The sequence below is a fragment of the Triturus cristatus genome, chromosome 4_1, assembly GCF_964204655.1.
Source record: "Triturus cristatus chromosome 4_1, aTriCri1.1, whole genome shotgun sequence".
Lineage (NCBI taxonomy): Eukaryota > Metazoa > Chordata > Amphibia > Caudata > Salamandridae > Triturus > Triturus cristatus.
The window spans coordinates 499,736,953-499,764,649 of NC_140585.1; the positions used below are offsets into that span (position 1 = coordinate 499,736,953).

The 27,697-nt window shown below is 44.8% G+C and overlaps 1 protein-coding gene across 1 annotated transcript in view; it reads left to right on the forward strand.

Moving 5' to 3' along the window:
- The window catches only part of CMAS (cytidine monophosphate N-acetylneuraminic acid synthetase), a 193,422-nt gene that overhangs the window by 132,551 nt on the left and 33,174 nt on the right, over positions 1-27,697 (forward strand). The window contains exons 6-7 of the mRNA XM_085652733.1: positions 17,285-17,379; positions 26,163-26,337. Of these exons, the coding sequence (XP_085508859.1) occupies positions 17,285-17,379; positions 26,163-26,337 (270 nt within the window). The remainder of the gene's footprint in view (positions 1-17,284; positions 17,380-26,162; positions 26,338-27,697) is intronic.

The window sequence follows — 27,697 nt, forward strand, 5'->3', positions numbered from 1 at the left end:
TGTGAAAGAGCAAAATGCATCACTCAAAGTAAAGTTCGCTAGTGGCTTAAGTGAGGAACACCTGCCCCATGCTGTATAGCGTAAGCTGAATGTAAATGACTCCTCAACAGACTAATGGATGAAGACAGCTTAAGGAAGCCCCTTTTAAAAGGTCTTGGCTAACTGTAGACCTAAAAAAGAAAGTTAACATCAGTACTTCTTTAGCATGGACAGCAATATGTGTGTGTAATTTCTTTTCTCCAAAAGGCTTTCCTGATAGATATAATATTCGCTAAATCTAGCGAACTCAATCCATGAAATAAATTTGCCCCTGCATTACATATGGACAGCTGAACTATATTTAACAGGCAAATATGGTTGTTTTCACTCTGTCAGGTTTGTTGCTTTACGGTATATTAACATTGAGAGAAAAAATACACCGAAAGCTCAGTCTTGAGGCAAGTGAGCCTTTCTCCAGCCAATCACCACATTAACGTTCAGATCAGTTTTCAGGGATTTTCATGTTGTATATTCTAATTGGGTTCTGTGGTTGATAACATAAGCATACTTGTGAATATCACTTTTAGGTTGAAGCCTAGCAGACAGTGCAACTTTCTAGTTTGCTTACAACTTTTATGGGCATTCTGAAAGCGTCCCTGGAATACATTTTGCCTATTGCATACTATTGGCTTTGTGGTTTGTAACTCATATTTGCTTGCTTTCTATTTACTGGCTTTATTCATTTTAGGCTGTCCAGCATGAATTAATCCCTCCCGTGAGAATTTCTTGCTTACTGTATCCTTCTGAATACTCTTTCTGTAAACTTGTCACATTTGTTCTACATTCAAAGACAGAGGTGAAATGTCACTCTTTATTCCGAGGGAGCTTGGTGTGTACTTTTTTCGCTGACTTCAAAGTATGAGAATTTGTGACAGTCCAGCCTGTTGAGTGCCCATGTGAGAGGAAAGCCTCTACTCTGTTGTTTTTTCTAGCACACAACAAAACTTAACTGCTGATATTTCATAATACGTTATAATGGGTTTAGTGGAAATAAAGCACATTGTTGTGGAAACAGATATTTAATTTGATCAAAGCACATCATGATGCACCCTAGCTGATGAGATTTCCACACATTTTAGTTTGTGTGCAGTAAAAGTGCATTTCTGTGCAAATGTAATGCCCGTTTCAATTTGAAATGTGTTGTCTTTAATGGCAGTACGCTATCACACCATGCATATTCAACTCTGACACTCCAGTTCACACTACTGCACTCTACAACACACTATGCCCTTCCATTCTGCCATTCCATTTTGCGACAGCTCACTTCCACCACTCCAGTCTACCCCACTTCACTCTACACTACTTGAGTCTACTCCAGTCTACCCCGCTCCACTCTACCTCAGTCTACCCCCACTCCAATCTACCCCCACTCCAATCTACCCCACTCCAATCTACCTCACTCCAAACTACCTCACTCCACCCCAATCTACTCCACTCCATTCCAATCTACCTCACTCCAATCTACCCCACGCCACTCTACTGTACTGTAGTCTTTCCCAGGCCACCCTATTCCACCATTTCCCAATGTCCCCCACTCCAATCCAATCTGCCACATATACTCCCCTCTACTCCAATCTACCCCACTCCAGTCTATCCCACTGCACTCCAAACTACACCACTCTGCTCCACTACAATATACCCCACACCGCTCCACTACAATATACCCCACACCAGTCTAATTTACTCTGTCCCGCTGCAGTCAGCCCCATTATACCCCACTGTACCCAAGTCTACTCAACCACTCTACCCCAGTCGAACCCCTCCATTCTACACCACTCTACTGTACCTCAATTTACCCCATTCTACTGTATCCCAGTTTATCCCCTCTACTCCATTCCCCTCCACTCTACCCCATTCTACACCCTCCACCCTACCCCAATCTACCCACTCTACACCACTGTACCCCAATCTCCCCCACTCCACACTACTCTAATTTACCCCACTCCCCTCCCCTAACCTTTAGCCATATTGAACAGCAGCCATGTTGGTGTACAAAATGGCTAAAACACATTGTCAATAGCTCTTGAATAAGTGAGACCTATTGGCTTAGCAATGCGTGTTTAAATCAGACAGCCTAAGCTGAATGACCAGGCCTAATGTCACCATTGCGCACACACCCCAGAACACACAATCTAACATAAAATGAAACCTTAAGAAAGGGGCTTATGACCATCTGCCTTCCACCATTGGCTTGCTTGGCTAATCACCCTTAATTCATTGTCTTTCAGGGGTGTCCATTCGGTTTTGGATCAGCCTATAAAATTTCACTGATTGGTACATTAATATTGCCTTTGTTTATGGTGTCTAAAGTGCATTATATTCAATGTTGCCATTTAAACTATAGGCCCCCTAGTGCCATGCGCCCCCCTTGCTGCCTCCCCCACCACTATCAAGTAGCATCATACAGTTGATGCAGTAGGCGAAGCGAAAAGGTAGATCTGAATATCAGTTTAGTAATGCTTTGCAAGATTGCGCTATTGAGGCAGTTTTTTTGTCTTCGCCTCACATCCTTACATTTGCTCCTACCGCAATCTGGGAGCCTTGCACTGCTGTTAGGAGAAGCGATCCAGAAGAATGACACACAGCTTTGCAAACATTCTAACAAGGCCCCCTGAGATGTGCGCTATGTTATTTTGCTTGAAGCTGCTGCAGGCCTATGTGATGCCTGCAAATTCAACACTCTGTCTGACGGTCATATTGGATAGGTTGGGAAGCTTGCATTAGATCTACACTTGAGGAACTCATAGTAGCACCGCTCCAATGACCGTCAGAAGAATAGGCACTGTATTTTACCTGTGTCCTCCAACCCTGCATGGAGAAGGCCAAAGACGGCGCTATATTGTGGCATTTTGCCAGTCTGCCCCTGCTATCATACAGTACCATGCTTAGTAGGCAAGAGCACTGTCTACCTGCAGTATGCTTCCAGCTGAGGGTTTCTACCCGCACCTCTGTGTGTTCAGAGCTCTGAGATTCAGGAGAATACATGAGAGTAGGGCCACTATTCACAGCAGTTTGAGACCTCATCTTTTACTGCCACTGATTACTTGCTATTGCGTTGTAGAAACTTTACTGCAAATTCTCCAGCACCTTGAGGCTTGTCTTTGCACAGCTTGTCTAAATGTGTGCTTGTTATATTTGTGCTTCTCACACCCTGGTTGGACACAGAATAAGTGGTGGCTACTAGGCAACAAATGTGGTTGGGGTCATTTGCCTCTGGTGTCCCGGGGTCAGTCCTACTATTACTCTAAACACTGGGCTGAGTACATCCTTTCCACACTTGAATCTGAGGGCAGCAGAGGTGAGCAGTCAAAAGCTCCTTAGGGAGTTAATGTGGGGTGGGGCTATAGACTCGAATAAAACGGCAAAATAATTAAATATTCAGCCCAGTGCTCTATCTTTTTGTACAAACAGACTTACTTTAACAACACAGAATCGAAATGTTACACACAGGTAGTGTTAATCATTACAAGGTTGGTTACTGGCGGTGCTACAGGGCTTATCTACACAGAAATAAGTAGACTAAATAAAGGAACAAGGGCAGCTTTACTATGGGTGCAGAGGGCAGCTTCCCTTGTAGGTTAGTATATATATGTTTGAGGCATATAAGCTGCAGATTACACATTGTGCATAGATCGGTCTGGTGGCTCAGTGGACTAATGCGTCTGCTGCAGGGGCCTGTGTTCGACCTCATGGTCACAGGTTCAAATCCCGGCGGGTCCACTCAGCCTTTCATCCATCTGAGGTCGATAAAATGAGTACCATTGAGTTGGGTAACAATAAACATCTGTTATTCAGCGCCAAGATACCCATAGTGGTGAACGTGCGCTTTACAAATACACGTGTTATGTGTTATGTTATGTTATCGCCATCTGGTGTTGGGCCCGGATGTTGCAGTTGTTGTTTTTCTTTTGGAAAGTCTGGAAGTCACGAGGTATGTGACTCCTCCTTTGGATCATATTGCTCATGGGCTTCGGCTCCATCCTCAGATTGTTTTTTCTGCCATCGGGCTCGGATGTGTCCTTCGCGCTCCAGTTCGGAACCGTTCCAGTTTTCCTGTTTGGTGTACAATCCTCCCCCCTTCGACCATATTGTCTCGATCGCGTTCTCCACACTTGACGCGACTCTCAACAATCGAAGTCTTCGATTCCGGTCGTCGACGAAGGCCTTCAAGCCTACTTGGGCTCCAGCCCTGACTGATGGAAAGGACGCCATTTAAAAAGTGTCCTTGATGTGGGTCGAAGTTTCCCCACACCGATCTCCATGAGGTGTGCAATCTCTGCCTCTCTCCAGAACACGAGGCAAGGGACTGTCCAGCTTGCGCCTCCTTCCGATCGAAGAAGACGATCCGGGACCGACGAGCAAGGAGAACAATGGCTCACTCGTCGACTTCGATCCCCGACGACATCTTCGAAGAAGGCGTTGATGTTCCGGAACAGCACACCGAAGAGGGCCTCGTCAGCGCCTCCGAAGCTGACGATGTCGAGGACATCACTCCAGCACAGAGGGGCGTGAGTACAGATGTCGACCCTGACCCTAAACCCCCCTCCACGCCATTGAAAAAGGCTTCGGTCACGCCTTCGCGCCTAGGTATGCACCAAAAGACTGCTTCCCATACCTCGCTTCCGGGCCCGGTTAAGAAGCCCATCAAGCCTACAGGCAGCTCGGGCTCGAGCCAGCCTACCGTCTGTGCCGAAAAAATCTCGCCGGCACCGAAAAAGAAAACGCCCCTTTTCTCATCCGCGCCGAGCTCAACACCGAAGCACTCTGCGCCGAAGACGGGCACCGGCTCCTCGGCACCGATAACATCCTCGGAGCCGAGCAAGAAGCCGAAAAGCCTCAACTCCCAAACCTCGAAGCCGAAACCCACCTCGGAACTGAGGAAGTCAAGACACTTTTAAACCCCACGGTTCCAAACCAAGAACCAGTGCCGAATCTACGCCTAAAAATCACACGGCTCTGACACCATCGGCACCGAAGGATCTGCCCCTTAAAGAGGACTGTTTCGACCCGATCCTTACCAGAAAACCCTCGTAAAGGATCCAAAGACTGGGCATTTGGCGCTTAACACCAGAAAAAGATCACTGGACAAGCCTGCGCCAACTCCACCACCAAAAAGGAGAGACTTTGCCACCTCCCCTTTGAGGATTCCTTCTCCTCCTCCTCCCCCTCCCTCCTCCTCCCCATCCCATCATTCTCCCACACCATCTCCAGATGAGGATGATGATGACATTATCTACGACAAAGGGGACGGGGCGGACACCCAACCAACAGAGGTCCCTACTCCTACAGGCTCCCCAGACCCATGGGATGACTACAACACCCCAGACATCCCCCCCCCCCTCCCCCTCCCCCCCAGAAGACACCATGGGCTTTAACCAGCTACTCCATAGGGCTGCACACTGCCACGGGGTTGATCTCCACACAGACCCCGTAGAGGAGGATTTCCTCTTAGATACATTTGGCACTGCAAAGTTGTCCACCTCAATTCTGCCCATGCTTAAGGGGGTTATTAAGCACGCACCAGAGATCTTTAAAGACCCTGTTAGGGCCAGGGTCATTAACCCTCGCATTGAGAAAAAATATAAGGCCGCCCAAACAGATCCAACCTACAATAAAGGCCCCACACCACTAGACTCCCTGGTCACAGGTTCAAATCCCGGCGGGTCCACTCAGCCTTTCATCCATCTGAGGTCGATAAAATGAGTACCATTGAGTTGGGTAACAATAAACATCTGCTATTCAGCGCCAAGATACCCGTAGTGGTGAACGTGCGCTTTACAAATACACGTGTTATGTGTTATGTTATGTTATCGCCATCTGGTGTTGGGCCCGGATGTTGCAGTTGTTGTTTTTCTTTTGGAAAGTCTGGAAGTCACGAGGTATGTGACTCCTCCTTTGGATCATATTGCTCATGGGCTTCGGCTCCATCCTCAGATTGTTTTTTCTGCCATCGGGCTCGGATGTGTCCTTCGCGCTCCAGTTCGGAACCGTTCCAGTTTTCCTGTTTGGTGTACAATCCTCCCCCCTTCGACGATATTGTCTCGATCGCGTTCTCCACACTTGACGCAACTCTCAACAATCGAAGTCTTCGATTCCGGTCGTCGACGAAGGCCTTCAAGCCTACTTGGGCTCGCATTGAGAAAAAAATATAAGGCCGCCCCAACAGATCCAACCTACAATAAAGGCCCCACACCACTAGACTCCCTGGTAGTCTCCAATGCGAGGAAACGTGCCAATTCCCAGGCATCAGGTGAGGCTCCACCGCCAGATAAGGAGTCTAAACTCCTGGACGCCTCTGGCAATTGGACAGCGTCCCAAGCGGCCAACATATGGCGCATTGCTAACACCCAAGCGCTCCTAGCCAGATATGACAGGGCACATTATGATGAGCTGGAGTCAATAATGCAACACCTCCCTGACAAATTAAAACATGGGGCCAACAAACTAATTCAGGAGGGTAAAACTATCACTAATACCTCCATCCGTTGTGCCCTCGATGTAGCTGACACCGCCTCCAGGGCAATAAATACTAGCGTCCTTCTGCGTAGGCATGCCTGGCTACGCATTTCAGGGTTCAAACCTGAGGTTCAGAGTTCCATCCTCAACCACCCCTTTGATGAGAAACACCTGTTTGGCCCTAATGTCGATGTAGCTCTCTCAAAAATGAAAAAGGACACAGACATGGCAAAATCTATGGGAGCCTTGCAGTCAAAAGCTCCCAGGCGCTCCTTTCGCCGTTCCTCCTTTAGAAGCACCACCAGAGGCTACTCCTCCGACAGCGCCTCCACTTCCAACAAGGCCCCTACCCAATCCACCTTCACTAGGGGTTACCAAAGAGGCAGTTACAGGGGTGACAACAACAAAGGCAGAGGCTAAACTAACACCTCCCGCTCTGCCTCCACCTCCACCCAGTGACTTCCCTCCACACCCCCAGACTATTTCACTCCAGCAGGGGGGGCAGACTCCACAATTTCCTTCCTGTCTGGGCTACCATCACCTCAGATAGATGGGTGCAACAGATAATTCAATCAGGCTACTGTCTAGAACTAACATCTACCCCCCTCCCCAACCATTCCACCCAAACAGTGCCCAATGTCACAGGAACATTTGTCACTTTTAAAGCAGGAGGTGATCTCCCTCCTACAAAAAAATGCAATAGAACCAGTTCCTGCCCACCAACAAAACAAGGGCGTCTACTCCCTATATTTTCTCATACCAAAAAAGGATGGCTCTCTAAGACCCATTCTGGACCTCAGACCCCTAAACCAATACATACACTCAGACCACTTTCACATGGTCACACTCCAGCAGGTGTTTCCTCTGCTCTCCCAAGACGACTTCCTCAAGGACGCCTAGTTCCACATTCCCGTTCACAACACTCACAGGAAGTTTCTCAGATTCGTAGTGGACAGTCACCACTACCAATTCAAAGTATTCTCCTTCGAAGTCACCACAGCGCCACGAGTGTTTACCAAGTGCCTAGCGGTAGTGGCAACACACCTGAGAAGACAACACATCCACGTCTTCCCATACCTAGACGACTGGCTCATAAAAGCCAGCTCATACAACCAGTGTGTACAACACACTCACGCCACTATCCAACTACTTCATGACCTGGGCTTCATAGTAAACTACGCCAGTCCCATCTGCATCCCTCCCACGTACAACAATACCTCAGTGCCACCATAGACACCTCAAGAGCGTTGGCCTACCCCAGTCACGCCAGGATAGCAAGCATACAAGCTCTTCGCGCCAAATTTCAACCACAACACTATCTTCCAGCCCGAGTGTTTATGCAACTTATAGGGATGATGGCCTCCTGCATATTCATAGTACCTCATGCAAGACTCCAGATGCGTCCTCTCCAAGAGTGCTTAGCACGCCAATGGAATCAGGCACAGGGTCCATTATCAGATCTGGTGTTGGTAGACGGTCGTGCCCATCGTTCTCTGCAGTGGTGGACCATCAAAAACCTTTCCAAAGGGCGACCGTTCCTAGAGCCGGTTCCTCAAATAGTTCTAACTGCGGACGCATCGCTCTCCGGCTGGGGAGCTCACCTACTACATCACACCATGCAGGGCAGGTGGACACCTCAACAAAAGCTACTCCACATCAACCATCTGGAGTTACTAGCCATATTTCTAGCCCTAAAAGCCTTTCAAACACCCGTCTCAGGCAAGGCTGTCTTAGTCTGCACAGACAACATGACAGCAATGTACTACATCCAAAAACAGGGCGGCACACACTCTCTGCAGCTCTCTCAGCTAGCACAGTCCATATGGAGGTAGGCCATACCTCTAAACATTTTTCTCCTAGCCCAGCATGTCCCAGGAGTCCAAAACACCATTGCAGATCTGTTGAGCCGTCAAACACAACAAATCCACAAGTGGGAACTTCATCCACAAGTTCTTCAACCATTCTTTCAAATGAGGGGGCAACCACAGATAGACCTCTTCACCACCCAGGAAAACGCCAAATGCCCAAGTTTCGCCGCCAGATATCCACACCCATTGTCCAAAGGCAATGAGATATGGATAAACTGGTCAGGCAGATTTGCGTACGCTTTTCCGCCTCTCCCACTCATTCCATTAGTGGTGCGCAAACTACAGCAACATTCCCAAACTCTCATCCTAGTTGATCCGACTTGGGCCTGACAACCGTGGTACACCACATTGCTGGAACTCTCTGTAGTTCCGCACCAAAAGTTACACCTCTCTCCATGCCTCTTAACCCAGAACCATGGAGAGATCAGACACCCGGACCCAGCTCAGCTCAACCTTGCGATCTGCCTCCTGAAATTCTAGAATTTGGTTACCTTAATCTTCCCCCTGACTGTATGAACGTCATTAAAGAAGCTAGACGACCTACCACTAGAGCTTGCTACGCAGCCAAGTGGAAACGTTTTGTGATTTATTGTCACAACAATAATGTCAATCCCTTAGATGTGTCTATCCAACACATCATAGGCTACTTACTACACCTACAAAGATGCAACCTAGCCTACATGTCTATTAGACTACACCTTGCTGCCATAGCAGCGTATCTATAAAATACACAGCATCTATCACTCTTCAGAGTACCTGCCATAAAAGCCTTCATGGAAGGCCTTAAAAGAATCATTCCCCCAGAGTGACACCCTCACCGGTGTGGAACCTAAACATCGTTCTCACAAGACTAATGGGGCCTCCATTTGAACCTCTACATAAATGTGAGCTTCAATTTTTAATATGAAAACGGCTTTCCTTGTAGCCATTACTTCCCTCAGAAGGGTCAGTGAGATACAAGCACTCACCATTCAAGAACCTTTTCTACAAATGCATCATAATAAGGTTGTTCTCCGCACTAATCCAAAATTCCTTCCTAAAGTCATTTCTCCCTTTCACCTCAATCAATATGTGGAACTGCCCGTATTCTTCTCGTAGCCACCAACCATTGCAGAATGAGCTCTACACACCCTAGATGTCAAAAGAGCTTTACTCTACTACATCGAGAGAACACAACCTTTTCGCAAGACCAAACAACTATTTGTGTCTTTCTCACCACCACACAAAGGCAACCCCATCTCCAAATTTGGGATAGCTAGGTGGATTGGTAAAGTCATCCATATTTGCTACCGCAAAACGAACGCTATCTGTTTCCCCTAAAGCCCACTCTACACGTAAGATAGGGGCTTCCATGGCATTTTTAGGGAACATCCCCTTAGATGATATCTGCAAAGCAGCTACATGGTCTACACCCCACACTTTCACTAAACACTATTGTGTAGATGTGCAAACTAAGCAACAGGCTAGTGTGGACCGGGCTGTCCTCAAAACACTGTTTCAAACAACTGCAACAGATACTGGTGGTCGCCGCTAGGAGGGGGTACTGCTACACAATCTATGAACAGTGTGTAATCTGCAGCTCATATGCCTCGAACGGAATATGCTACTTACCAGTATGCATCTGTTCTTGGCATGTAGAGCTGCAGATCTACACAGGCCCACCCGACTCCCCGGCTACCTTTATCTGTTCCAGTTTATCTTATTTAGATACAGCACACATGGGCATCTTTCCTGTTTCTTACAAAGCTCCATCATTTCCCCGCTGGCGAAAAACAATGAGGATGGAGCCGAAGCCCATGCGCAATATGATCCAAAGGAGGAGTCACATACCTCGTGACTTCTAAAGACTTTACAGAAGAAAAACAACTGCAACATCCGGGCCCAACACCAGATGGCGATCTATGCACAGTGTGTAGATCTGCAGCTCTACATGCCAAGAACAGATGCATACTAGTAAGTAGCATATTCCTTTCTTTTCTAGACTTATCTCAGCAGGCTTATTGTTAAAGCATGAATTCCACATAAATCTGCTGTAAAGTTCATGTTCATTTCAGGAAATGGTTTTACGTGAGATGTCAGGTGCTTTTTGTTTTTTTGATGCAACCCCCCTGCTAAAATTGTCACCAAAGAATTTCCAAAGGTAGGCCGATCTCCATGCTCCCACATTTTAGTGGCTAGTGTCACTCCCATCAGCTCAGCAACGTAGGTAATCAGTTTCACTGTCATAGAAGGCTGCATCTCAATCTCAATCTTGTACTGTGTAAAACTTTGGACATTTCAAAAACGATTCAGCCAGTCTCTTCACATTCTCTTCTCAGTCACATTACCTAGTCTTGCTACCATGTGGGCTTGCAATAGAATTCCTTGTGAGACATTATAGAAAGGGTCTGGGTGTCTCATTCATGCTGAACTTTACAGGAGTGGGGCCAGGAGGCATCACACTCCTTCTGAATCCTATTAAGAGGTCTGTTCAGTGCCTAAATTATAAGGAACAAATGGTAGGTTGTGGCCACCTCTTACCATCGATAACCCAGGACATGGCGAGTAGTCACATATCAACTAAAAGGCATGCATGGTGCGCTCCTCCAGGTCTTGGAACCAGTTTCTGGATCTCAGAGTCAAAACAACAGGCCTAGTCCTCAGGGCACACACCTGACTAGCAGGTGAGGTTGACCACACAATAATCTGAATATCTAATATTGCATGCTGTTGGGTCACTTAGGGCAGAACCAAGCAGAACAAACCCATTCCAGTTTTGTATTCCCTATGTTTAATATACAGACATAGGAGATTGAAAAGAGGCAGGAGTCACAGCGACCTGACAGAACAGCTATGCACTGCTTTCACACATAAAAACAGCAGTTCTCCTTTTATTAGAGCTTGCTATTTGTGTAGCTAGTGAACAGCAAGAGCAATGTACCAAATGTTCATATTATTTATATAATTCATAACCCTAGAAGAATGTCATCTAAATTTGTGAATGCAGCAGTGTTACACTATTTGTAACAGCCACACCATCCAAGATTGTAGCAATATATTTTAATAAGAAAAGACCATTGATTGTGAAAGTGGTGAACATTGTTTACCCATTTACCTTGCTTGGTAGTTTGCTTTATCTGTGTCCTGATTTACTTTCATAACATCGGAAACTGTTGCTTTACTCTTCATAACACCGGAAACTGTTGCTTTACTCTTCATAAACATGCTGCACTAATATGTGCGCTGACCATTACTTTGCCACAAACCTGCTGTTGGGATACTTTCTACTGCCTGCTCCTGGCTGCCACGGGATCTATTGGCATTTCCTGGACATTGCCTCAGCTGAAGGGGAGCTGCCACAGATTGCAGCCTCAAATGTTGGTAGTTAGCACTACTTGAGCGCGTTGCAGTCCTGCTGGGCGGGCCGCTCCTGGGACATAGATGTGCAAGTCCCTGCCTGGTAGAGCCCAGAGGAGGCTGGGCGCAACCTCTTGGTTGGATTATCTGGTCCCAGATTACTAAAGGGATTAATGCAACACACAATTTACAGGACTGCCTAAAAAAGTCTGGCTCTTTACTTTCTTAAGTTATTTACTTTTGTGTCTTCCTACTCTACCTTGACTTAAACGAGTGGGTATTTTATTTCACTTTGATTATCACATTATACTACTCCCCTCATGGTCACTAACTAATCATACTGCATTGTCAAACTACTGTCCCCTTGTGTTTAAACTTTAGAAGAAAACTGAGATATTGTGTCTCCCGAAGGGGATTATTTATGCACACTAATTCAAATATGGGCAAACTGAAGAGCACTGCCGAACACCTGAAGAGTTCCACTAAGCCTGATAATTGTACACTCAAAGAAACTGACTTCTTATTTGAGGAGGTTGAGTCACTCATCAGCTTAGACTCATCATCCCAAGTGGAACCTAGGGAAAATCTAAAAAGTAAAGATGTTGCTGAGGTCCATGAAACTTTGGAGTTATCCCCAAGAAAAAAAACACTTGGGTTTCTAAAGTGACAGCTGGGACACCACCCAAGTGTAAGAAAGATGCCCACTCAATATATAGTTATTCTAAAGACCAGGCCAGAAACAAAGCTGTGATACATCTCTACCTCCAGATTTACCTAACCCAGACCTAAAACGTGTTTTGACCACGCTACAATTGGTTATTCAGTCATACTGTGTCCCTTGTACTAACTTCTTTCTCCCTCTTGTCTAGCTGAGACAGGCTCCTCCATTGCCTGTGGCATCTGAAGGGCCTGATCCAGTAAGAATTCCACTGCCAATCCCTTTGGGTGGTATAGATTTATCTCCGCAAAATGCGAAAACTTAGAAATTAGGTGGGGGGCCTCAAAACCATGTCATCACGACTTTTTTATTTTGCTGAACCAATTAAACATGAGCAAAAATATTACAGATAAAGGTATGAGTTTCACACACAGGATAAGCAATTTTTAAGTAGAGAATCAAGGCCCCTTGAGCCCCGAAGAATACAATCAACAAGTCTACTCATGTGATTGAATCTCTGGAGATACCTGGAGGGACTGGGGGACAGGGAACCAATAACTGTGTTTAATCAGTGCGAACTACACGACTTGGGCATTCTGTGCAAGATTATAGTGAGGAGTTTGGCTTCAATAAGAACTTCTTAGCTTCTTAGCACCTGCAAAAAAATCTAACCCTCATTCGGGTATGCTAGCTCCTAATCATAGTTACTCAATATTCCGGGCAAATGTCCCCAAACTTAGGCAACCTACGAATAAGGAAGGGGAGGATGTGCTAATAATTACATCTATACACTGGATCTGCCAAGTGAGAGGCTGTCCCTCACTTATAAGGTAGGATATTTTAGGAGCTATAAGGCACCCGCAAACTGATACCAATTTTGATAATATTGACCGAATTCTCAAAAATAAAGTGCTAGTTGATAATCTAGTAGTGGCAGTTGATTTGACGACCTCTTCCTGTTTAAGACCAACATAAGTTTCAAATATAGGCGATATTAGCATAACTATTTTTATGACTGGAGCATTCATTCTACTCATCCCCCTGACTATCGTTGTTTTCCAAAGACCATTCTATTCCAGATGGGTCTCTACACTTGGATAATTGTGAGCACAATATGAATGACCATCCTCTAAATGTCCTTAATTCCCTGTATGATGATCTTGTACTAGCTGGGCCCAGTGTGCAACTTGAAGATTCTACATCATCAGGACCTATAATTTCCTTTACTTCTACCAATGGCAGCTCAATTCACAAGGTCATGGTTGCTGGTGATTTTCATGTGCTTTCTACCACATGCGAAGATGGACTGAGGCCGGCCTGCAGCTAAAGGCACTCACTGAAATTTGCTCTAGGATCAGCGAATGGTAGATCTAAATCGGATAAAAGTGGGTATCGTACATTTATTAACTTGTCTCATTCCAGTCGTATAGACTATATTTTAATTGATGTACATTTGTGATCACTCTTTAAGGATAGGATTGTAACGAGCAGGATTGAGAGTGACCATAATCCGCTGTGTCTTACTGTAGAATCCTTCTGAGCATGGCACCTAGATCAAAGGACATTCCCTCGATCCATCTGGCAAGTAAGTTTTACAAATTGGCACAGACACGAGCAAAAAGGGAATGGGATGACAGGGGGTGGCAGGACTTGAAATTGGCTTTTTTCACCGAAGGCTCCATTAGATTCTGGGCCCTAGTTAAATGGGGAAGGGATGGCCATGCGCCAACTCCCGACAATTCTATTGCCCCTTCTGTTTGGGCCTACCATTTTACAGATCTTTACTCTTCAAGTCACTCTTTCCCTAAAACGGATGACGAGTTAAGTACTTGTTGCTTAGATAATTTTCCTGTTTTGTCAGCGATCACATTTGAGCTAGTCGAGGTTTCTTTCGCCTTGGATGCAATTGCTAGAGCGCCAGGACCAGACTATATAACAGCAGATACATTTTTACAGGATTGGGCTAATTGGTCAAGTTATATTCTCATTCTGGCAAATGCCATTGTCTGTGGAGCCCCCATACCGGACTCCTGGAAGGAAGCCAAAGTTATTCCTGAATACAAAAAAGGAGACAAATAGTTGCCATCCAGCTATAGGCCAATAAGTCTGATTGACTGTGTCCCAAAACTTTTGCTCGTCTTTTCCTGGGCAAAATGCAGGAGTGGATCACTGATTAATGATGTTCAATCACATTTTCAAGCTGGATTCTGAAAGAAAACAAGTCCAACGGATCAGTTTTTTCAGTTCCTACTTGTATATTGAAGGACTGTGGAGAATGGCAGGGACCTCATGTACGTTGCCTTTGTCGATCTCAAATCGACCTTCGACCTAGCCCGCACAAGAAGTGATGGCAGGTGCTTAAAGGCAAGGGTGTGCCTTTGGACCTCCATACTGGATTAATTTGCATACACAATTGCAACTACGCACCTGTTAGACGGGGCAGCTAAAGCAAACTAACTGAACTGTTCCGCATTAATTAAGCTGTTTGCCAAGGCTGCATTTTTGCTCCCACTCGGATTTCCTTATTTCTCAACAACATTGTCCACTTTTTCTCTTGCTTTCCTACTGACGCTTCCACCCTGGCTGGTATAAAAACACCTATTCGATTTGCTGACAACACTATTGATCTCCAAGACTCCCAGTGGGCTACAGCAGGTGTTATTATTATACTTAGAAACATTTTGTGAAGGACAAGGACTGAGGATCAATTCTGCAAAGACAAAGTTTATGACCCTTAAGAATCACAAGTATTTTAGGGAAGTCTAGAGGTGAGGGGTGCCCCTCTAGAGAGTGTAGATGGTTTCACCTATGTGGGTGTTACTTTAATCTTATACCCTTGCATGGACACCACAGTTGGATTTAATGACTCTTAAACATCAACAGATTGCTGTTGCTATATTGAATGAGCATTGTAGCTCTTTCAGCAAACCTATCTCTCCAACACCACAGGTTTGATTCCAAAGCAGTGGGTTCAATTCTATATGGTTTGGAATCGTCGGGATTCTCTAATATAATCCCCTAACAAGATCTGAGAATAGGTTTCTGAGAAGCTTAGCTCGTCTTCCAGTTAGCACCTCATTAAAATCCCTGATGCTTGACATAGGTAGGAATACATTCGCTGATAAAGCCAGACTCCGCCCATTGTTGTTTTGGAGAAGGTTATGGTCTCAACCAGAATTAGCCTAGTATGCCATGGTCCCTAAAAGACGTTATGGAGGCTGATGAATTCAATAAAATAGAGTGGCTCCAACAAATTAAAAAGCTACTAATAGCCATCGGCCTGGGAACCTTTTGGGAAAATCCATTACCCAAGCTGGTCTCAACAGCAGTGACATTGAAGAAATACTATTGGCTGTGGGTTAGACAAAGCAAGGTAAAATTGACTGTTTGATCCTCCCTGTCGGGGACATTTTTTGATTTTAAGTGTAGTAGCTTTTTGAAACCATATTGGGATGCTATGACTGTCCCTCTGAATAGGAAACTATATTTTCAGTTCAAGGTTGGCACGCCTCCCTTGAAAACCTTCTCTAAAAAATGGGTCCCAAACGGCTATGTTCTATGCTCTACTTGTAAGACCTCTGTTGAATCTATTAGCTAGGTCTTGTTTGTCTGCCTGGGTTATGCTGACCCCTGCGCGGAAGGGATCAAACCACTTTGCACGCAGGTGGGGTCTCAAAGCATTTGTACTGCTCTCCATATTTATAGATCAGACCCAAAACTAACCAATGGTGTGTTTTCACCTTTTAAATCCTAGATTGATGTGTATCTGTTTATTGGCATAATGACCTGCTGGGACACATTTTTAAGCATTCTTGTTCAAATTAATTGCTACACTGCATTTTATTTGAATACAATCGCCTCATGAGTATTCATCAGTTGTATTCTTCAATTTATATGTGAATATTGCTTTGATTTGTTTGAGGAGATAAAATTATCTTCCTCTTTTATTCCTTTTGTTACAAACAGTGGTACACATGGTAAGATACTTGGGTATTTACATTTTATAAGCAGTCTGGATCAAAAAGCTTGTATGTAACAGCAAGCAAGGAAACCATTATTGGGGAAGAGAAGTTGATATTCGCTCTAGTGTTGCTTAAATATTTCATTCTTGTATGCTGCGATGATGTGGCTCTCATGCTAGAATGCAATTGAACTATTTAGTAGAATCCCATTTTTATAGTGTATTTTGCACTTGTTTATTTTCTTTCATGACAATTGTCGAAATAAAGTTTTATTTGCTATACTAATGATTCTATTGGTCATCCTCATGGTTATAAAAAAAACTGTGATATGTAATAGAAATGCCATGTTATTCTAATGTTTAAGTGAATTCAGGTATTTATCAATTTGCCAATTAAAAAGGATTTCTAGACTTCTGCATAATGATCATAAATATGCCCACTAGAAGAAAGTGCTGAAGGGTCACAGTAACTAATACCGGGTTTAAACTTCCAAAAGCTGTAATACTTGTGAACACCAAATAGTAAAATGTGTAATTGTTCAAACACGTCTTTCCTCTAAGTCTGAGAATTTTGAAGACAAACCTACTAAAAGATGTCACTTAAGGTAACCTATTTGGTAAAACACAAGTAATGAACTTTGATATTATACTTTACAGGTAATTGCTTTTAATAATGGCAAGGTTTACCTTAGGAATTATTGGTACTGAATTTCTCTTTAAAGTAAGATTTAGTAAGTACCCTAGGGTACCACTCAGTTTATTATGTCTGCTAGTTCCTTGAGGTTAAACAATTGTCAAATATCTGAATAGATTCATGTTCCTATTGGTAGTAATATTGTATCCAATTGTATATACCTGTTCCCCTGACTTATTATTGCAAGTTGATTTGTTTACAAAAATATCGATGCACTTTTGGAACCAACGTGTTTGGGTAACACTTTCATTTTTGTTTTAATACATTTATAGGATGGCAAATTGTCTTATTATGAAATGGAACCGGAGTACAGCGTAGATATTGATGTTGACATTGACTGGCCCATTGCTGAACAAAGAGTGCTGAAGTAAGGGTATTTCTTGGCAATAAGACTTTTGTTATGTTATCAGACCAGGTTATTTTATGAATCAATCTTTGGTAGCTACCTGCAGAGCTAGGACCTGTGGCCATCCATACTTGTGAAATAATAATGTTTCGGGAATGCAGATTTCTAGATTTGTACTTTTATAACTGCAACCTTTGTTTTCATTGTAGACAATACATAAGCATGTGACAAAACGTTCTACAAGCGAAAGCAACATTGTGCACAGAGTAGAGTTGGTTTTCTGAGCTAAAGTTTATGCCAACTAGTAAAGCTCAAAACAGTTGGCAGTTTGTCCCAGGGTTGCATTGATCGCTTCTGAATCCATATTCATGCTAAAACTTGCAAAGATGGTCAATATTTGAGCCTCCGATCTATTGATATTTCAAATCTATAACTTCATTCGCTGAGCCTTCATTGGGACAAACAGCAATTGTTTCATGACATACGTTTCTAAAAAAATATAATTATGCCGAAATAAGCTAGAGCCTCTTATAATACACTTCAGATATTTTCAACAGTTTGTGATAAGGAATGTAATTTATTCAGTAGATTTAAATCCGTGGCATATATGCAGACTTAAAGTTGCATATTTGTGTCTTGTTATGAAATTATGAATGTTGCAGAACATGTCAGTAGCCAACGGATTTGTAAGGGAGTTGAAACTGCAAACGAACAGCGATTCTAAGGCTTTGCAATCAAAGAAAAAAGAACAATTATTAGTTGGAAGAGCAATTCTGAGTCGCTTGCCTACATTACCTTTCGATATTCCAAGTCCTTTCAGGGCATCTGAAAAGCATCCTGCCGTCTCGGGACTCTTATTCCAATATGTTCAAATAGGTTGTTAAATATGTTGAAATTAAATGGAGCATAGAAATGCCATATTGAAGGGAGACTTGTTGCAGAACATCTGGCGTGTGCAGAAGAGATTTGCTGTCCTAAATCTTCACTAGTTTATACTTGCTTGGGCAGGATAGCACAGCGACAGAAATCGACACCTCAGTATATTGTATAACCCCAAAACAAAACATTGTGTACCCTGAGGAATTCCTAGCCAGGTAATTGACTTTAACTCTTGACTGTCCAGATGTCTTTCCTCAATATGTGGGAACAATGGCTCCTGTGGAGTGATATACAATATTCTGATAGAGTAATGCACAATGGCAATACACAGGGTTGAGGTAATGTCAGAAAGGAAACTGGCTATACACATCAAAAATGCAGTAAATTTTTTGGAATGGTTTATATAAGCAATAAGGAAGTAAAACAATGCATACGAAAGGTTAGAAGTTGAAAAATATTCTGTACAACAGCTAAACATTAGACAATAGTGTATGGTGTCCCAGTGAAAAAAAACAGTTGAACCTGAACAAAAGAGTGAAATTGAGGGGACATGTACAAGGTTTCAATTTTTTGGAACATTTCAGCGACCATGAAAGATATAACACTGTGGTCCACAGCACTCATTCAATCATAAGTACTGTGTTATGGTCTGCCTTTGTGAACTGTCGACAGCGTTTCGACCCAATTTGGATATTGGGTCTCTTCAGGACCTAGCAATAATGGGACACCTGAAGGAGGGCCTGTAATTCCAGGTGTTAGAAGAAGTGGCACCGTGAAAGTAGTGAAAAAAGAGAACTCGCTGGGGACCCGGCCAGGTGCCCATGTGAGGGTAGTGGAAGGCAGGCAGGAGAGTAGGAGCAGCCGGCCAAGTACTCGGCAGGATGATAAGCACTGCGGTAAAGGATACGTGGGGCACGGTGAGCGAGAAATATCGCTCCGTGTGCGAAAAGCTCTCTGTCAGGCCATCGTACCAGACAGAGAGAGGATCGCTCATCTGGACAACCGGCACTGTGAAAGCTCACGCGGTACAGCTACTGCTATTCAAGCCCACACTGCGTTATCGGACTATAAACAGCCATCACCAGGCCTGCCGATATTTTTAACAACTGACTGCTTCCGCTTTTGGCACATGGAGCGATATTTCTCCTGTGAGGAGGAAAAATCGGAATCACAAGATAAGCGTCCTTGAGGTCCAGGCGCGCCATCCAATCGTTGGGCCAGAAGAGATCGCGCAAGAGATGGATTCCCTCCATCTTGAAGTGGTGGTACACCAGCCACCCATTAAACTCCCGCAGATTGATGACTGGACGCTGCGTCCCATCGGCCTTGTCGACCAAGAAAATCTTGCTGACGAAACCTCTGGGGTGCCGAAGCGTCTCCACGATCGCCTGCTTGCCTAATAAGGCGGAGACCTTCTGATCGACCAACACCACCATGTTGGTGGCCAAGAAAGAGAGAAGGTGCGGGGGAACCGGTTGCGAAGGCTCCCCGTGGAACTCTATGTGAAACCCTCGGACCGTTTGAAGCACCCAGGTGTCCCCTGTGACCGAAGTCCAGGCCTGGAAAAAATGCGCCAGACAGCCACCCACCTTTAGAAGGGAAGAACGGAGAACACTAACCGGAAGAGTTTTTTTGTTGTTGTTTTTTTTTTGCATCTTTTATGTAGCGCGAACTCGACCCGAAGGTATTGGAGCACTGTACATGAGCACCGTATTACATTACATATTCAGGCACGGGGAGATTAAGTGATTTGCCCAGAATCACAGGATGTGGACGCGACCTCAAGACTCGAACCCTGGTTTCCTGCACCAAAGTCGGCAGTTTAAGCCGACGGACCACATCCTCTTGAGTCGGAGTTGGAGGATCCACTGCCCCGACCGCCTCTGTTTTTCCCTCGGCGACCTCTGGTCGGGTAGAAGTTGCTGAATCTGGCTTGGTCTTGGTAGTTGCCGTTACCAGAGCCTTGCCTTCTGCCCTGATTCGGACGGCCGGACGAGCGGCCCCTGCCTCGTCCGGCCCCCCCGAAAAACACGGGGGCAGAAAACCTTTCTGATGGCAGTCTGGGACCTGTATACAGAGGTAAAGGTATTAACAAAATTTGCCCAGTTCTTTGATAAAGGGCTCTCCAAAAAGACCGCCTTGGGCTACGGAGCCCGCCTCGGAATTTGCCAAGTCTCCGAGCTTAGGGTCCACCTTGATGAGTAAGCTCCGGCGTCTCTCCGTGGAGAGCGCACAGTTGGTGTTCCCTAGGAACACCACCACGCGCTGGTCCCAAGCAGAGAGGGTGTGGGGTGAAATCAGGGAGCCTGACAGTTTGGCTTCCTCAGCCATATCGAGAATCTTTGTGGCAGGCCCAAGGATGTCAAGGAGCTTGTCCTGACAAGCACTCCAGGACCTGTCAATACCCCTCTTGGGGTCCTTGACAAACTTTTGCTGGAACGTCGCCTTGCGGGGATCTATCTCTGGGGTAGCAGCCACCTTCCCCTCCAGCGAAGGCTGGGGGCATTCCGCCCTGAGACCTTCTGGCTGTGGCCTCTAACGGCCGGCGGATTCTGCAGGCGACGTATTGGGCAACTTTCTCTGAGGGGGCCCAGTCCGAGGAACGGGGTTGTAGGACATCGTCGGTGTCGAGCATATCAGCGCAAAGATTTTGCGCCTTGGGGGCCTGGTCTGGATGGGAGGGACACCAGGGACGGGATGGGCCTGCTTCGTCATCTGCATCAGCCGCTGCATCCCCTGATGGTGCGGGTGTCACCGGTGTGGGACTGCTCGCTAAGAACGCCTGCTTAAGGCGGGCAAAAGCATCCATGACCACCCAGAATCCCTAGGACGTTTAGAGGGCGAAGGTTGAGAGTCGGCGGGGGTTCTGCCGTTACTGGGCAGGGAAGGGTCTGCACTGCCTTGGCTAATTTCACACAAGCCTGCTCTATTCTGCGAGACAGGCGATCTTCCAAGGGCCCCATGGCTTGTTCCACCGCCTTGTGGATCGAATCGTCCACAGCGTCGTAGAAGTCCTCATCCCACTGAAGGGCAGTGAGGGGGTCCTCCTCCCACTGATCATCCTGCTGATAGGCCTCATCGTCGTACGCTTCCATATGGACAGGAAAGGGGCGTCGAGCAGGTGAGTGGGTACAGAAGAGGGTAACCTCTATATCAAGGGGGGCTGAGTGTCAGCCTAACTCAAGTGCGGGCAGTGCTAGCTTGCAAGAAGGGTATAAAACCCATGGAACCAACAGCCCTGGTGCAGTGAAAAAACAAAGGGCAACCTGCCTATGAAGAACAAAGTCCCAATACCGACTCCCTTCTGGAGCGTGCGTGCTGGCCTAAACAGTACAGACCCCCAGGCGATTAGGAAAAAAACGCAGAAAAAAGCACTGCCTAATGGCAGGTACCGACTTGCGTTATGCGAGCGTTCACGGGGGCGTGAGAAACCCATAGTACTGCCTCACGGCAGGAACAGACCACAAACTGTGTCAGAGACAGGCAAGGCTCTTCGCCGAAACGTCTCCGGCTGAGGAATGTGCGAAGAATGCGCAGAATGCCGAAAAACGTTCTTCGAGGAAGGTGCGCACCAGGCGCCCTCTGGCGGCGGGCGGAGCACCGCGAGCCTAAGCACCACAGAAACCAACGGCCGTTAGGGTGCTCGAATGCTCTCACGGCGGGGCGTGGGAAAAACGAGTAGCGGTTTCCTCGCTAAACAACACTCAAGAAGCTGTGAAAATGAAGCTGAAAAAACAAAGCGCATTAGTGTAAACGCGCAACACAGCAAAAGCTGACAGGAAACAGAAACTTTCGGCACATAGGCGAAGCGCGCACGTTTAAGAAAAGCAAAACAGCATAGCATAAACGTATCAGACAAATTCACACTAAGCATATGATAACACCAATATCCACAAGTTATGAGGAAAGGAGAAACAAGGCACTTATCTGGCTGCACGCAGCAAAGAAAGAGGAGGAATGGATAGAGACGGAGGACTACATACTCCCAGGAGCCCTGTGATTGGTGCATTAAAGGCGGACTATCTATCCATGGACACTATTGTTCTGTGTTATTGTTCCCTATGGTTCATGGGAACAGTGGTTTTTTGTTTAACTTTGAAGTGCAGCTAATCATTAAAGTGAAGAAAGATGAGCATAATCCTCGCCTCCGGTCCGGACATAGAATCGAAGTCTCTTCCTACATTCTCCCTCTGGAATCGTTTTGCTTTTCTTCTTAGTCCACCTTCTGCCACTCACTCCCAACTTCTGTCTAGTCCAAGATTTTGTGTACAAAGTTGTGACTTTGACATCGCAACCTTCGGGTGCTTCTTTCTTGAAAAGCTCCTCTGAAGATTTGGAGAAACTGGAATGAAGAGTTACCCTTGTTTTTTTTGTGAAAAGCCTTTGCTTTACACTATTATTGGCCTCAAGCAGAACCACTGTGGATCAGTAGATGCAGCTCCTAGAGCAGGCGTCTCCTATGAGTAGCTCAGGGGCTACTTGTAGCTCCCTAACCTCCTAAAAGTATCTCTCAGAGGTGAAGCCAAGACCAGTACCACATTTGGAGGTTCTGTGCATTCTAAAGAAGTTAGTACAGCTCATCTCAATGTCCTTTGAGTGACAGTCATTCAAACTATAAGAGGGCCTCATGATAACACTCGCTTTGTTGGTCTGTGGCGTCTACCACATGGCAACGTGTCTTCACTATCAAAACTACATAAGTCACACGGAGTTGGGCAATGTTGTAGGCCATGCTCTGTCAATCACACCATGTGTCTAAACAATGGAAAAAGGAAAGAAGAGTGCCATCAGAATCATGAACATTTACTAGTGCTAACCTATTGAAGTGTGGAATTGCAGGTGCCAGAGTGCAAAATGTTTTAGCTGGGTGCACCATCCACACAACAGCGTAGTATGGATACATTTCTGTATGTGTGTGTGTCATTGTAGCCCAGGTTGACATCAGCAGCTCTGTTTGACAGCCCATCATGAGATTTTGGGTATCACCTTTGATGGAAATGTCTATTTTTTTAATTGGATGGCTTCCCATGAGGGAGTGTGAAGGCAGGACACAAATACCCTCGAAAGGTACTCAATAATATAGTCCTCCCTTACTGCTCTTTACCAAGGTCTTCCTCCCCGTGAATGTCTTTACGTTCTTTCTCTGTGTATTACTCCATCCAACTGAACCTTTGTCCTTGCTGTGGGCGTCGGACAAGAGACTACATGAGGACTTTTTGGGCTGTATTTCTGTCTTCATAGTGTAGACGTACCCCTGCACTCTGTCCACTTTGGTCTAATGGCTTTTCCACTTCACAAACCTCTTTAGTTTGTAGCCGATTTACAAGCATGGGTGGTCAGGGGTAAGGGTTCCATAATTGTCCTTGCTTTAACTGGAGCTCTTTCCCTACATTAGGTGGAATAGGGGCACTTCTCCAGTGAAAATATTAAATGTCTTTTTTTTTCTTTTTATTGATGCTGAAGAAACATTTTGATCAGAAATGTTACATAGCAGCAATGGTGGTACATTTATCTGTGACAATGGGATGTCTAACAAGGTTAGAACAGATAACCTCTGTTTTGGTTAAGTTCGCCAATTATGCGGTGCAGTTGTCAAAGACAGACGCTTAACTAAGGCTATAAGATATAATTAGTGAATCATATTTACATGGGATAAACTGACTTACAAAACAGCAGAGGAACAATCACCCCTTTCTTTCAAGATACGAAATGTCACTGATCAGTGAAGGTTTGAATTCTTGTAGTGAGGAGGAAACCTGAATGTCTTTGTGTGGAGTTCCATTGCAGAGGGTACCTGAAATGGAGTGATTGTGGCTTAGGTGTGACTAGAAGTTTGAGGCTGGTAGATCCTATGTTTTTATTAGGTATGTGTCATAGGCTATCAGACGGGTAGTTTGAAACCAGCTGTTTACCGCTTTAAAAACCAGTGTCAGAAGGGGCTTGTCTTGGTTAAAATGGAGTAGTAGTTGCTCTTGATAAGAGCTCCCAACGCTACAATCTGAATCCTGCACACTATAATGTGTAGGAGGTTGTGACTGACGCCCATGCTTGCTCCTGCATGTTTCATGAGTGTGAGGTACCCCTGATTGCTGCCCTGAAACTTCAGTAAGACCAAGAGTCTGCAGAGCATGGACCTGCACATTGAGACCTGCATAGCACACACTGACAGTTATTCTTGTCAGACAGTGGATGATGGAAGCCTGTCTGATGGTTGGAGGTGCAGCTGCCAACCTGTGATGTCTGCTTTGAGCAGGATATGCCACGCTTAGCTTTGCCGGCGGCCACTCTTGCTTGGATGGGCAGATCCTATTGATTGATTGACTGACACACAAACACACTCTCTCTGTCTCTCTCTCGGTCTCACTCACTCACTGTTCTTACTCTGCTGGTGGATGTCTCGCCACACAAATTCAAATGTAGTAAAGACAACTCCCCCCCCCCCCCCCCCCTCCGCCCCCCGATTTCTTCCAACAGGGAGTTCCTGCTACAGCATCTGGAGTGGCTGGGGGTTCTATTCTCCTATGTCCTCTACAAAGCATTGCCTTCGACTCACAAGATGTGAATCTTTTTCCATTTTGATCTGCAGATGTTCTAGAGGAAGTAAGCAGAGTTACTCTAAAACTCCATTCAATGATATCAAAATATTACAAAAGGCACTTTTTGAATTATCCTGGATTAGTGATAAGCCTGCTGCTTCCATGATATGAACAGATTGTCTTGCAGGGTGTTAATCGCCTTTTAACAGAGATATGCAATTATGTTGTTGTCAGTCTCTTCCAGATCAGTCTTTTTTAGGTCCAGCCTGGGCAGCGCATGTGCTGCTCTGCGAGACATGCTGTATTCGGGTATAGTCTTGAAGCTCCGTCCATCTTTTCAATTGGCTATTTCTACTGTCCTTTCTAAATGGTTGCTTCTGATTCGTTAATAGGCTTGTTAGACCCGCCTTAGTAAGCATTGTGTGCATTTGTAACCTTCCATGAGGACTGAACTTTTTACTTTTGTTACACAGTCTGTTATAGCTACAGTCTATCAACACTATTTTCTTTAATGTCTTTAATCTAGCTGCTTTTGCAGACACGACAGGCTCTTCCTAACCCACCCTGTTTCATTACATCTTTCAAAAATGCTCCAGGCACAGCGCAGCACTTCTGCACAATCTATGTTGCTAAAGAGATGCTTTTTATTTTTAAAAGTGCCCCATACAGTGCTTTTATTTTAATGGTGGCCGCATCTTTCTTTAGGCGAGTCTCGTCTTAAAGGGGCGTGGCTGCCATTCAAGTGAAAGCTCTGCATAGGGCTCTTTTCCAAACAAGCGTTTGGAATGCAATAGGTCTCGCATTTGCGAGAGTTTAAACTTTAAGCATTGTAAATGACTATACCCTTTTTTTTCAAAAAACAAAACATAAATAAAAGGCATTGTTATTTACGTAAATGCGAGACCTGTTTATTGCATTCCAAATGGTTGTCTTTAACAGACATCATGACCTACTTTTTGATAATGTCTGCCGCTGGTCTCTAATGTGCCTGAAGGAAGTATATTTTTCTTAGTGCTTTGCTTGAATTTTCTTCTGCTTTCGTTGTTGTGCTTTGGATACCTCACAGTGTATTTAGGAACTTCATGATTTCACTATTTAATGTTCTTGCATAAGTATAGTGCAATAAACACATGAAAATAATAGAAGTTAGGAACAGTAATTGACTGAATGTTTTCTCAGCCTATGTTCAGCAGAATATGAAGTTATATTATATATTATATTAACTGACGCTACTTTAACTATTGACCCTTTGCATGTCTCTTATAGAGGTTAGATTGTCTTCTTATTGTTAAAACCTCAGTCGGATTATTAGATATCAGAAACCTTTTTTACAATTTTGCATATAAAGAAAAATGAATGCAGTCTTTGATGAAATAATATATTTTTTAGGTATGGTTATTTGGGTGAAGATGCAGTAAACAATGTGAAGCTTCTAGTATGCAACATCAATGGATGTCTAAAACCAAGTCTAATTCCACCATCTGCAAACAAAACTGAAAAAATTCCGGATGATTGCGAATGGGATGCTGCTGGAATTAGTTTGTTGAAAGAGAAAGGTATCAAGGTATGCATCCTTAGCATTACTTGACTGAAGACTTCTCAAAAAATGGTGAATTGTTACCAAGTGAAATGTTCTGAAATTGTGCAGACTAAAATAATTTTTTCCCTTGAAAGTTGAGACGTAGGAGCCTCCTTGGATCCGACTGAGTAGAGCTGCAGCCTGACAAAAAAGAAAGCATAATGCCCAGATCTGGAGTTGGCAAGCATGTGCTCTCATTGATTCAGTACTAGCTTCTGGGCTGCTTGACTAGTTTTTATTTTCTCACCTGTCTAAAAGTTTTCGATTCTCCATCTATTTAATTTGCAATTTCTCTCCCTTTGCTTAGCATCTGCCTTTGTATATATTTTGTATATATAAATGTCTTTCTTAATTCTTCCCCGTCTCTCGTTCTCCGATAACAAGAAAAATAGCAATACTCTTTAAGAGTGTCTGTCACCAAAGCCAGTATTGACATCTCTCTGACTGAATTGGAAACCCCAGATTGAGATGCTGGTCCTCAAACATGCCCAACTAGCTGGGGCGCTCCTAAAAAAAAACACAGGCTTTCACAGACCAAGCCCATTGCCCCTGCCTTAAAGATTTATCATTCTAAAATTAGCTCTTCAGTATTGTATGGTGCGGAGCCTTGGGGCTTTGAGGATTTATCAACTCTTACTGCCGCACAAAATACATTTATGAGACCTCTAGTTGGCCTCCCTCAATCAACACCACTCACGCCCTTCTATTTAGACCTGGGTTGTAACACCATCGAGGCTACAGCATGTTTTAGACCCATTGCACTTTGGAGAAGAGTCTGGATTACTCCCGAGCCTTCTTTGTATGCTAAAGCTCTCTATGAAGTACAGGGGGCAGATTGCCTACGTAGGATTTCTTGGTTAAACAAAGTAAAAACTACTTTATTAGATATGGGGATGAGTAGTTTGTGGACGGATCCCGATAACATATTTCCGTCAAAAAAAAGTTTAAGGCAGCATATTGGAACATGGTCAAGACTAAGCGCTTCTCAATTGTAACTGGATCCATCCTGTCTAGGGGATTTTTGGAGCTCAAACATGATACTGAGTTTGAAGCTTATTGGAATGTCATTACCAAACCGAGTGACAGGAAGTTGTACCACCAATTCAGGGTGGGTTCCCTCCCCATAAAAGCCTTCACAAGTAGTTGGCATCCTCAGTCAGATGACAAATGCATTACATGTCCAACACAGATCGATACAGTAGTACACACTTCTTTTCTATGCCCAGCCTATAAGATTCCTAGGAAAAATGGCTTAAGCCAATTTGTTCCAATTTGGGAACAAGATCAGGCGTGGAAGCATTAAGGATTCTGAAGACAAACACACAGGAATCCATAGTGATTGCAG